Consider the following 13,492-nt stretch of genomic DNA (forward strand, 5'->3'; position numbering starts at 1 on the left):
TTCATCTAAACAAACCTTTATAATTCTGAAAATTATCTTAATCACTAAACAAAAATTTTAATCACTAATCCAGATTACTAACACTAATACGTAAAGGGTAGATTTGTCATTAAAAAAATTTGGTTAAGGAAATTTCTGATTTTGTTATTTCACATCTTTTTTTGTTTTTATTCAGTATGCCTAATAAGATTTCAGTATGCCCAAAATCATAGTTATCTTCCATTCATGCCACCACCATCGACCTTGACCCAGAATGTCACATATCTTGGCCCCATCTCAACTTATTTTCCGTGATTCCATTTCGACTTTTTCACGACCATTGACCTTGACCTTGACCCTGACCCAGGTCGTGACTAAGTTGTGACACCCTTTACAAACCTAGGTCCCACAATCCCTGTTTTTCTTCTTTATTCTTTGTCGGTCTGTCGTACACACCTTAATTTATTCCAATTTCTAAAACAGCACTTCCCTCTCATGCCGACATGCCCCACTTCGTTCACGGGTGAATAACTATTATTGTATTTTTTTTCTTTAGTCTCTACTCTTTAGAACCGCATGATTATCACAGAAATATCATTAGAGTCGTAGATTTGTTACCCTACGTCAGTGTTCGAATTCTTCTTCTTCTTTTTTTAACTGGAATGTGTTCGAATTCAACCGGTTTTAACTTCATTTTAACTGGAGTATGTATAGCCTAATTACCCCTCTGTCCGAGCCTTTCATTTCCTATATATATTGTAAAACCTACACAAACAAAGAAATATAGAAGTATCATTTATCGTATAATCTAGTAGTTCAAGAAAGAATATGGCATCAAAGGTCGGGTTTCTTGGGTTTGCAGTATTGATGGTTGTAGTATTAGCAGCTACCAGTACTAATGAAGTTTCAGCTGATGGCTGTGATGGCGATCTCGAGGGACTGAGTAGCCGGTGTGCTCAGTATGTTTCGAAGGTTGGACCAAAGTTCCGACCATCTCGAGGATGTTGTGATGTTGTTCGGGGAGTTGATATTCCTTGTGTCTGTCAACATGTTACTCCTCAGATTGAGAATTATGTTAGCATCAAAAAAGTGCTTTATGTTGCTCAGTATTGTGGCAAGGATCTTCCCCATGGAATCAAATGTGGAAGTAAGTACTCATAATTAAAAATTAAAATATTTTGATCGATTAATAATTTGATCTTCCATACTTCCTCTACTGTAGAAGACTTTATTATATTTGTGATGTGGCTAATTTTTATTTTTAATTTGTCTTACGTTGATGTTACTTTGTGTCATTGCAGGTGAGACTATTCCATAAGCCATGAAAAATCAGGAAAAATAAGATGGAGAGTTCTAATATTATCTTATAGGGGAGATCTGATATTCCTTGGTTGTCGCAAGTCTTCTTTTGTTAGTAGGAATGGTAATAAAGTGTGCTGACGGCATTGATCTCTAAACATGTTAGAACTAGTATGAAGTGAAGAGGATTCTAATTTCTCTTCCTTAGTCTCTATTATGTACTAACATGTTCATCATTATTATTGCTATGCTTTCAGAAATAAAATAATACATAACACTATCTTTTCGTTGCCTGTGTGTTTGAAATTTGAATCCAAAATACAGAACACCGCCTTTCCCGTTTATATTTAGAGTCCTGCTGTCACGCGCAGCAAAAAGATGAACAACGTTACTAATAAGGAGTGCCAAATTGTCTGGGGCTGTGCCAACCTAAAGATGATGAATTTTTTTGTCTTACGTGTAATTTGGTACACCCTTAAGAAATTTGGTACACCCTATTAGCAGCCTTAAAATTGTACTCGCAATTCACATCCATTGGATATTTTTTCCTGTTTTTTGATCCGATTATGTTTACTTTTTACTATTTCTGTATACACATAATTCAAAATCTGCCACGTGTATAAATAATCACACGTGGAAGACATGCAACACTTAGACATCGAGATATGATGCCACGTTCCGACACGCTAAAGATATCCATCATCCCATCTACTCATCATCGAGCTGATCCTACGATGGAGAGTCAAGGAGCACCAAAGGAACCGAGCACCGCGAAGTACTGAGAAGCACCCAAAGACCTAATTTACTCCATCCCGAGGAAGATCCAAGATCAACGGCGAGGATGAGTCTCACTGACAAGGATGTGATAGGGGCATCAAACATCTGTCTGGCGCATGCAGAGCACCCAACCACCTGCATTAAACACTATGAGCATAGGGTACGTGTCAATTACCCTATGGAGGAGAAAGAGGTGACCAATCGATACCCTGTATTGCCGTTGGAGCCATTGGAAGAGACCAGAGATACCATCGGGGTCGGCACCAAAATCAAGACGATAAGGATACGACTGTCTATAGAAGAGGGCCCCACTAAAGAAGTCTATAAATACTCCTCTCCACTGAGAGAGAGGGGTCGACCAATTTTAAGTTAAAGTGGGAGAGAATATAGGAGAGAGAGATTGCAAGAGTAAGTATGAGTTTCATCCTCTTCTCAGCTTCGTTCCTCACCCCAAAGTCATTCGACTACCTTTGTAACCTCTCAATACATAGTGAAACAACAATCCCCGTGGATGTAGGCCTTAGTACTGAACCACGTAAATCATCGTCTCATTTACATTCCGTACTTTCAACCTTCTATTTTAATTATATACTTTGTTATGTTATATATCGTGCATTGATAGATCTGTTTAGTTACTCCCCTATGGCTAGACAAGGACGAGCCCTAAGGCTCTGAGTCTAATTAGCATCGTACTTATACAGTCTTACTCGTATTTCACTCTTCTCAATAATTTTGTGTGTAATGCGAATATTGTTTGTGGACACATTGATACCATTGTTATTTCCGTGTTCACAATCTGGCGCTAGAAACAGGGACTATGTCCCGGTAAAAGATTTATTTTTCCCTGTGATTTTACCCTTTTTTGGGGCTCACAACGCTATTCCCCATGTAATAGTGTTTTGGGAAACTTACCGTTGTTCTTCCTTTCAAAAAACCCTTGCTAATCTACGTTTTCTATTGCAAAAACGTTTTAGCTCAAATGTTCGCTTTGAAAGAATTTCCTAAATATTTGTTTTCTAACAAGATGTAAGCCTTTTAGATCCATTTAGCACCTTCTTTTGAAATGGATCTCCGGGTGAATACCTTTTGAAATCATTTTATTTAAGCTTTCTATCACTCTTGGAGCAGATGTGGGTGTATTTAAGTAAGATATGCCTGTATTCGTGAAGTACTTTAAAATTCATGACTCGATCTATATTTGCAACGGTTGGATCTACACTATTGAAAAGAAAATTTTCTCCAAGCCTTGTTTTCCTTTAAATTTTTTAAGTGTAAGTTGAGATTTATGCCCTTTCTCTTCAAATAAATTTTGCTAACAAAACCTAGGTGGATTTTTTTCGACGACGTTTCGTTTTTGCAGAAAACCAAAGATGGAGAAAACGAAGGATTGGGGAAAAACCAAAGCATCGTCCAAAGAAACACCAAGGATGACACCAGTTATGACACGTAGTAAACAAAAAGGTGACAAGATGAAGGTACCAAGACAGAAGTCGGATATAGCGTAAATCACCTCACCACTAGATGCCAACGCTGTAGCAGCAACAACAGTCAAAGCTATGACGTCCAAAGCTGATGCAGCGAAGACAGCAGCGACATCCCGTGCTCACGAACAACGCGAAGGATTTTCAGATTCTACGATGCAACAACCATCCTTCGGAATTCCGCCAACAAATGATCAAAACCAAACCTTACCGACTGTCCCGCCCTTGCTGACAATAAACCGGCCATCGACCCCGCATGTTGAGCCGCCAGTGGCAACTCCCCATCCGCCTATGCCCTTAATCCAAACAGTTGATGAAAATCACTCTGTGGCCATTGGAGGGCAAAGGCAGGACAGGACACCGAACCAAGGATCGAATCAGTCCCTCCAACTAATAGCAGAGTTCGAGAAATTGAAAAACGACCAGAAAGTATACGCAGATGCAGTGGCGTTACTGGCTCGGGAAACTAAAGAGCTCAAAGACAAGATCTCCCACAGTGCAAGAGCGTCCCACCAGCATGATGAAGCAAATTCTAAAGCACCAGAGCCGAATCATGACCAAAGGATCGTCGTGACAAATGCCAACAATATCGAGCCATTAAACCGAAGAGCATCCAGAGGAAACTGAGCATCCAATCCAGAGGAAACTGAGCATCCAATTCTTTCGTCTATCCCTCTTAGGCAAGAATCATGATTTTCGAGAGAGGGTTGTATTGGAATGTGATGTTAAATATCTAGGAGTATTTGGCTTTTTTTTATTCTCCTCTTGTACCGTTTTGTTCATGTACGGTTTCTGGCTCTTTAAAAGACTTTTTCGGGAGATAACCGAATTCTGTTAGGGTTTGGTAAAAGTTTTTTTTGGAAATTCTTCATCTTCATTCCTTTAAAATGAAGTTTCTCCTCTTCTGGATGCTCATTTCATTTACCTTCTCTATCATGTCCTCCTCTAGTCTTTCAAGTAAATAAAGTGAAGTATGGAATGTTATGTTTCCCTCTAAGGAGATTCGTTTTGATTCCTCTGATAACGAGATGTGTTATGACAATCGTATCTCATCGACCGATGAGAATCCTTCAGTCTCCCAATTTGATAAGATCTCTTTAACCATGAATCTTGTCTTGGATCAAGTATGTGCCCTGAAAAGTGAACTCGAAGCTTTTTCCAAAAGACTTCAAGAAAAGATGTATAGTCTTGAATCTAGGATTGACCTAGTCGAAGATCAGCTTGATGAATACAGGGAATATGAGAAGAATATTCAAAGTAAGAGAAATGCTTCATATATGTTTATTTTCCTAGTATGTCTTATTTTTGATTTAGTTGGAAGAATAACTAGTGCTTTGAATAACAATGATTGTGACTACACATAACTATTATTTCATCTTCTTGTTCTTTTTTAGGTTTATTGGTTTAAATTCTAAAAACTTTTTGGGAAGATGATGTTTTTGCAGTATTAATCTTTATGATTTTGTATATTGCAATTTTTTATGGGATATTGATGTTTACATCCGTGAACTATGTTCATCCCATACTTTGTCAAAAGTAAAGTCGTTCGTGATCGGTATTCACGTACTGGTAAAAGAATGAATGGACTTTTGACAAATACAAAATTTAAGCCTATATTGTCAAATTTTTGATGGAAGATAGGTTAAAATCTTTTGTTTTCAAGGATTATGTCTATTAAATATCGTTATGCAAATAGTGATGGAAAATAGAATGAATCCTTGTGTATTCCGCAGTATTGATCATCCCTGATCCATATTTTATGTATTACTGTGAGGCTCCGTAATGTATCTTATGTTGAGCACTATACAACCAAGTTTATTTTTTAGCTTAGTTGTTGTTCCGTGAGATATGTTATGTCGAGCATATTGAACTAAATTAATCATCTTGTTTGATTATTTAGTTATTGCTCCGTAAGTTTTCTTATGTCGAGCAAAACAAATGACAATTAAATTGATTACTTTTGTGATTAGTTTGGTTGTGTATTCCAATTAGATTAATTATGGGTTCTCTTGTAATTAGTCTAGTCGAGTATTTTCGTGTCTCCATAAGTTCTCCATAAGTTCTCTTATGTTGAGAATAATCAATTGAATTGATCATTTTTTGTGTTTATTTGATTGCGTATTCCGATTAAATTAATCATGGGTTCACTTGTGATTAATTTGATTGAGTTTTTGGATATAGGAAATCATTCTCATGGTTTTCGATGTCTAAGAAAATCCTTCTTTTCTTTTGAAATTAAGGTCGCTCTTGTTGTTCCTTCGGGAATGACATCAAATAGGGGAGAGTTCTTTTGAACTTGTGCTTAATGGTCATATCTTGAGGGGTGTGCGGCTGTGGAATTTTAGAGGGGTTATCTTGTATCTTTAAACTCCTTGATGAATGCATTTAACTTCGTCTTTATGATTGCATCTAAATTAGTTGGTATATATTTTTTTCCTTTTGTCATTAAATGTCTCTCTCGGAAATTTCATTATGATCTCGTTCTTGTACCTTTGCCAATTTTATTGACAAAAAGGGGGAGAATTAATATGTAGTTCATACTACAAATACATATGGTTTTCGGATCATTATGTAAGGGGGAGTGGTTTCCATGTGAGATGGAGTATTGACTAAGGGGGAGTGATACATATCACCATAGTATTATTGTTGAAGTTATGATATAATTGAACTTTGACGTTGTGTAATAATACTGTGACACTGTATAACAATGATCGAGAACTATGTTTTCTCATTGTCATAGATACGGATCTTCAACAGCAGTGATGCTAAACTTACAACTGTTGGGATCATTGGAGTACTTGGAAGTGACGAAGATTTCGAGGAATGTTGAAGATTTGACATGTGGAATAGGAGCTACTAAATTTTTTTATCTTTTTTGTATTCCATATGTATTGATAGTTTTGTCACTAAAATTGACAAAAGGGGAGATTGTTAGAGCATTGCTCGGTCGAACTCGCATGCGTTGCTATCTCAAGCATGTTTGTCAATGTTAGTGATCAAAACTATATGTCTTGATTTCTAGTCTATTATAGCTAAGTCTCGGACTAGGATAGAAAGTGTAGTTGAGCTCAAGGACTTCATGGCGATTCATCATACAAGTAGAAGAACTAGTCAAGGAACCGGTGGAACTTCTCGACAAAAAGGTATGTGAAGACTTGAACTTATCTATCACTCAAAAGTCTATCTAATCTATCTCCTACTCTTTGATACAAGAAGTCGTATGCTATATATATAGACTTTGATTATACACATTTGGTATTTCGAGCCGAGTATACCTCGCCTATCTATATCTCGAAATATAAGTTGGTAAGCTTTTTTCTTTAACCAAGTTTATCTTTACCATGTGACGAAAGTCATGATATGTTTCAATCATCTTGAAAACTTCCTTGACGAGAAATGGTGTAACAACTATATAATGTCCTCTAAGAATTTTCAATGATTGAAATGAGAGTTTAGATTACATAACCAATGGTGTACATAAGCATTGTTGTGGAAACACATTTATGTATAAGTCCTATTTCTTGAACCAAAGTTTGCGAACTTTGTTGATCAAGATAACCGGAAGAATGGCGTGAGCCAAGTCCGCGAACTCAGTCCGCGAACTGCCGAAGTTCTCAAACCCGAGAATTTCAGAAGGAGTTGACAAAATACTTGCGTGAAGCTAAGTCCGCGAACTCAGTCCGAGAACCGGCAAAGTTCTCATACTCGAGAATTTCTGCTGGAGTTTGTAAACTCTTCCCGGTAACTTAAGTCCCCGAACCTAGTCTGCGAACTTGAGAAGGTTATTTATCTGAATATGATTTCTGAACTTAAACTTAGAAAGACTAAGGAATTCAGTTTGCAAACCATGGATATAAAAGTTCATGAACCGATTCAAGTGAATCAAATCATCTTTGCTTCAATTGTGTCTTGTGTAGTACATGAGATTTTCTTGCAATTGAACAACTCTCTAACTAGTTCATTTGAAATCATTTGAACTAGTTATGGTAAAGAAGAACGTGGTTGATATGATATGCTCATATGGCTAACCTTTTGGTTAACTATTGTTGAACCAATAAGTGCATACGTTTGGGTACGGTTAACAAACCTAGAAGCATGCATTGTCAAGTGTGTGTAACAAGCTAAGTTTTCGATCTAACGGTTGAGAAATATTAGCTTGAATCTAAATCAGGTTTTCATCTAACGGTGGATATTGATTGCTTTGTTACCAAGGTAACTTAATTGCAAACCCTGATTTGAAAGACTATATAAAGGATACATCGGTGTGATACTAGTTTGCATACTAGAGTCGGTTCTCCTTTAACCTTTGGTTTTCTTCTTCTAAAACCAGGTTAACGACTTAAAGACTTCATTGGGAATGTGAAGCCAGACCGATACTACTTTTATCATAGTTGTGTGATCTGATCTTGCATCTTCTATCGTACGGGTACAATTAGACTGATTGGCTCGAGATTGATATCTCTGATAGGCAAGATATAAAAAGTAATCACAAACATCTTCGTCTCATTGTTTGTGATTCCGCAACATCTTGTTTCGCTACCATACGATTAAGATTGTTGTGAGGTGATTGAGAACTCTAGGTTGTTCTTCGGGAATATAAGACCGGATTATCAATTGGTTCTTGTTCACCTTGATTATTATCAAAAGACGGGTTTATCTGTGGGAGACAGATTAATCCGTTGATAGACTTGTCTGTGTGAGACAGATTTTTTTATTATCAAGTCTTCGACTTTGGGTCGTAGCAACTCTTAGTTGTGGGTGAGATCATCTAAGGGAATCAAGTGCGCAGTATCCTGCTGAGATCAGAAGCGTAGGGAGTACAACTGTACCTTGCATCAGTGGGAGACTGATTGGGGTTCAACTACAGTCCAGTCTGAAGTTAGCTTGGAGTAGGCTAGTGTCTGTAGCGGTTTAATACAATATGTGTTCAAATCTGGACTAGGTGCCGGGGTTTTTCTGCATTTGCGGTTTCCTCGTTAACAAAATTTCCGGTGTCCGCGTTATTCCTATTTCTGCATTATATTGGTTTATCTTTATAATTGGAATAATACAGGTTGTGCGTTAGATCATCAATTAGAGTAATCCAACCTTTGGTTGTTGATTGTCATTGATTGATCCTTGGATATTGGTATTTGGTACCATCCAAGTTATTCCTTGTATTTGATTAGAACTCGCAGTTCTTGCTTGGGTAAATCAAATCAAGAAGATAGTAACTCGTTGATATACTTTTAATTGATTGAGTCTTGTTGATTCTCTTAAAAGGATATTTGAGTTTGTCCATACAGATTGCTAAGCGAAATATTGGGTGGTGTTGTTAGATCCCCGCTTTTTCACTTGGAACCTCATTTAAAAGTACTGTTAATGTAACGGTTGAGATGCATCCAAAGATAATATTGCACCGTTTTTTAGTAAACTCAAACTTACTAAACAATAAACAATAAAATTCCAATCCATTTTGGCGAAAATTTTAGAGAAATCAAGTTTTAAGGTTAAGTATTTTTTTGGATTTACTACTGTTCATAGAATGCAACATCTCATGAAAAAGACAATATTATCCATTATTTATCTTTTCGAGATGAACGCCAACGGGTTTGGAGCAATTATCTTGTGAAGAACTTTTTTCTTTTTCGGTCTGATAGCCAAAATCTTGAAAATTAACTTCGTATAAAGCATTGCTAAAGCTTATGGGTCCAAAATCAAATCAAAAGAGACCAATTTTTTTTCCCGTGATCACAAATAACGTTCTTTTATGAACTATGATTTTAGGAATACCAAAACCTTTCAAGGCATACAAAATAGTTTTCCCATCCTAGGTGAACTCATAAGGGGTGTCTATTGGGTAGTTCAATTACCTATATACCCTTGAACCTAAAATCAAAAAATAAACTATCCTAAACATCTCTTCTTCTTCCTCCAGCTAAACCACCTTCCTTTTCTCTCAGATTTTTTTTTCATCAATGTAATTAATTATCGATTCGTGAAAATTCGATCATCGGTTAAATTGAACTATATAATGGATCGTACAAAGAAAAAAGCAAACGTCAGGTGTTCTAAATCCTCTTCCAATCCATGAATTAAAGAAGAAGAACCAATTGAAGATGAAGGTGTAAAAACTATAATTGAACCGGAAATTGAATCGAAAATTCAACCATTTGAAGCTCCAAATACTGAAATGAGGATAAGAAGGTATTCCTTACAAACCCAATCTTTTATTTGTTGTTTTTCATGGATTGAATGGGTTAAATTGCTAAAAACTTAGGGTTTTTGACGGTTACAGTAGCGGGTTCGGCTGATAATTGAGTTGAGTTTTGAGCCGAACTGTTCTTGAAATTTCACCATGAAAGTGTCTATGAAAAGTTCGGCTAAACCGTAAATGTCAATTTTTAGTCGAACCCCAAAATGTATATTGAATACGTCCCAGAACAGTGTCAGGTTCGGCTAATACCTTGCAAACCTTCCCGGCCGAACATGAGAAGTGAAATTTACCCCACGTGGTTATCAGGTTCGGCTGACTCGATTAGATCACTTTCAAGCCGAACCTCTATCTGTAACACTTCAAAAATATTGATTTGCAGGCTCTAGGTTCAGTTAGCTCGGGTTGTTGAGTTATCATCCGAACCTTCTCTTTGCACACTCAAGTTTTTCGATCTTGTTTTGGCCATAACTTTTTCGTTCGATGTCGGAATGACCTCATTCTTTTTGCGCTGTGTTTGTCTTTTCATTATCTTGAAGTTAAAGATAAGATCTATTTGATTTTAATGAGTTTAATATGGACCTTGGTATTCTCCATCATTAGACTTCACTTTCTTAACACTTTTAGTAATTTCCACTTTTTTTGTTTGGTTCATCATATGAAAAGGCTGCACAATAGAAAACATATGTAATAAAAAGCCTAACCCCTAAATGTGTATGAATTTAAGTGTTTCATGGAAAATCAGTATCATGTTCGGCTGATGTGATTTTCTGAATATGAGCCGAACTTGGAAAAATATATAGTTCGGCTGATATGATATTTAGAGTGAGAACCGAACCTAACTCTCGGGAATAAGTTCGGCTTGTTATTAGACTTTAATATAAGCCGAACTAGGAACTTGCAAATAGGTTGGAAGTTGGAAAATGAAGGTTCGGCATATAACGTTAACAAATTCAGCTAGCCGAACTGTTCATCAATTTAGTGGGTTCGGCTTATATTTTTAAGCCGAATATAGTCCTGGTTCACCGAACCATGATGAAAAATATAATTTTTTGATGATTTCAAGCCACAAAAGTGAGATTAAACATAAAATAGAAGTGTACATGTGTGTTAGAAGCATTGGGTTCCCCATCTATGTATTCATCATATAGATTTGGCTCATAAAAATCATCATCTTGAGTTTTAGTTTGTGTAAAATCATTCTCACAATCTAAGAAATCAGCCATTTCTGGATCATTGTTGTAGTTGATATGTATTTTCCTAGGTTTTTTAGATGAAGAATGACCCTCCTCATCCTCCATTGAATCAAGAAGAAAATTTTTCTCACTTTCTCCTTCTCTCCTTCTCAATAAAAACTTTGATTTTTTTTCCCCAAAATATTTCATCTAAACAAACCTTTATAATTCTGAAAATTATCTTAATCACTAAACAAAAATTTTAATCACTAATCCAGATTACTAACACTAATACGTAAAGGGTAGATTTGTCATTAAAAAAATTTGGTTAAGGAAATTTCTGATTTTGTTATTTCACATCTTTTTTTGTTTTTATTCAGTATGCCTAATAAGATTTCAGTATGCCCAAAATCATAGTTATCTTCCATTCATGCCACCACCATCGACCTTGACCCAGAATGTCACATATCTTGGCCCCATCTCAACTTATTTTCCGTGATTCCATTTCGACTTTTTCACGACCATTGACCTTGACCTTGACCCTGACCCAGGTCGTGACTAAGACCTTGTTTGTTTGCAGCTGACTCGGCGTCTGAATCTGAGTCGACCCCTGACTCGGACCGAGTCAGCAGTCAGACCGTTTGTTTTCCATTTTGAGTCAGATCTGACTCGACCTCTGATTCAGACATAACCCCTGACTCGGACTCATTTGAGTCAGGTAACAAAATACCCCTGACTCATGAGACCAAACCACTGACTCACTTATTTCCGAGTCAGATGAGTCAGATCTGACTCAAAACAAACATATCGACTCAGATCCAGATGAGTCAGGTGATTTCACTCAGATCCAGATGATTCAGATCCGGACGACTCAGATGAGTCAGGAGTAAACAAACATGGTGTAAGTTGTGACACCCTTTACAAACCTAGGTCCCACAATCCCTGTTTTTCTTCTTTATTCTTTGTCGGTCTGTCGTACACACCTTAATTTATTCCAATTTCTAAAACAGCACTTCCCTCTCATGCCGACATGCCCCACTTCGTTCACGGGTGAATAACTATTATTGTATTTTTTTTCTTTAGTCTCTACTCTTTAGAACCGCATGATTATCACAGAAATATCATTAGAGTCGTAGATTTGTTACCCTACGTCAGTGTTCGAATTCTTCTTCTTCTTTTTTTAACTGGAATGTGTTCGAATTCAACCGGTTTTAACTTCATTTTAACTGGAGTATGTATAGCCTAATTACCCCTCTGTCCGAGCCTTTCATTTCCTATATATATTGTAAAACCTACACAAACAAAGAAATATAGAAGTATCATTTATCGTATAATCTAGTAGTTCAAGAAAGAATATGGCATCAAAGGTCGGGTTTCTTGGGTTTGCAGTATTGATGGTTGTAGTATTAGCAGCTACCAGTACTAATGAAGTTTCAGCTGATGGCTGTGATGGCGATCTCGAGGGACTGAGTAGCCGGTGTGCTCAGTATGTTTCGAAGGTTGGACCAAAGTTCCGACCATCTCGAGGATGTTGTGATGTTGTTCGGGGAGTTGATATTCCTTGTGTCTGTCAACATGTTACTCCTCAGATTGAGAATTATGTTAGCATCAAAAAAGTGCTTTATGTTGCTCAGTATTGTGGCAAGGATCTTCCCCATGGAATCAAATGTGGAAGTAAGTACTCATAATTAAAAATTAAAATATTTTGATCGATTAATAATTTGATCTTCCATACTTCCTCTACTGTAGAAGACTTTATTATATTTGTGATGTGGCTAATTTTTATTTTTAATTTGTCTTACGTTGATGTTACTTTGTGTCATTGCAGGTGAGACTATTCCATAAGCCATGAAAAATCAGGAAAAATAAGATGGAGAGTTCTAATATTATCTTATAGGGGAGATCTGATATTCCTTGGTTGTCGCAAGTCTTCTTTTGTTAGTAGGAATGGTAATAAAGTGTGCTGACGGCATTGATCTCTAAACATGTTAGAACTAGTATGAAGTGAAGAGGATTCTAATTTCTCTTCCTTAGTCTCTATTATGTACTAACATGTTCATCATTATTATTGCTATGCTTTCAGAAATAAAATAATACATAACACTATCTTTTCGTTGCCTGTGTGTTTGAAATTTGAATCCAAAATACAGAACACCGCTTTTCCCGTTTATATTTAGAGTCCTGCTGTCACGCGCAGCAAAAAGATGAACAACGTTACTAATAAGGAGTGCCAAATTGTCTGGGGCTGTGCCAACCTAAAGATGATGAATTTTTTTGTCTTACGTGTAATTTGGTACACCCTTAAGAAATTTGGTACACCCTATTAGCAGCCTTAAAATTGTACTCGCAATTCACATCCATTGGATATTTTTTCCTGTTTTTTGATCCGATTATGTTTACTTTTTACTATTTCTGTATACACATAATTCAAAATCTGCCACGTGTATAAATAATCACACGTGGAAGACATGCAACACTTAGACATCGAGATATGATGCCACGTTCCGACACGCTAAAGATATCCATCATCCCATCTACTCATCATCGAGCTGATCCTACGATGGAGAGTCAAGGAGCACCAAAGGAAC

General features: G+C 36.7%; 2 protein-coding genes across 2 annotated transcripts; both read left to right on the forward strand.

Moving 5' to 3' along the window:
• Window positions 1-751: 751 nt before the first annotated feature.
• LOC113320676 lies at window positions 752-1,569 on the forward strand. Its single transcript, XM_026568564.1, has 2 exons — window positions 752-1,126; window positions 1,281-1,569. The coding sequence occupies exons 1-2, from the start codon at window positions 808-810 to the stop codon at window positions 1,295-1,297; spliced, it is 336 nt and encodes a 111-aa protein (XP_026424349.1). The 5' UTR covers window positions 752-807; the 3' UTR covers window positions 1,298-1,569.
• Window positions 1,570-12,203: 10,634 nt separating this feature from the next.
• On the forward strand, window positions 12,204-13,021 carry LOC113320783. Its single transcript, XM_026568676.1, has 2 exons — window positions 12,204-12,578; window positions 12,733-13,021. The coding sequence occupies exons 1-2, from the start codon at window positions 12,260-12,262 to the stop codon at window positions 12,747-12,749; spliced, it is 336 nt and encodes a 111-aa protein (XP_026424461.1). The 5' UTR covers window positions 12,204-12,259; the 3' UTR covers window positions 12,750-13,021.
• The last annotated feature ends 471 nt before the right edge of the window (window positions 13,022-13,492 follow it).

The sequence above is a fragment of the Papaver somniferum genome, chromosome 11, assembly GCF_003573695.1.
Source record: "Papaver somniferum cultivar HN1 chromosome 11, ASM357369v1, whole genome shotgun sequence".
NCBI classification, from domain to species: domain Eukaryota; kingdom Viridiplantae; phylum Streptophyta; class Magnoliopsida; order Ranunculales; family Papaveraceae; genus Papaver; species Papaver somniferum.

What these genes read in the sequence shown, in the direction of transcription:
- LOC113320676 (XM_026568564.1), top strand. Translation starts at nt 808, where the DNA reads ATGGCATCAAAGGTCGGGTTTCTTGGGTTTGCAGTATTGATGGTTGTA.
- LOC113320783 (XM_026568676.1), top strand. Translation starts at nt 12,260, where the DNA reads ATGGCATCAAAGGTCGGGTTTCTTGGGTTTGCAGTATTGATGGTTGTA.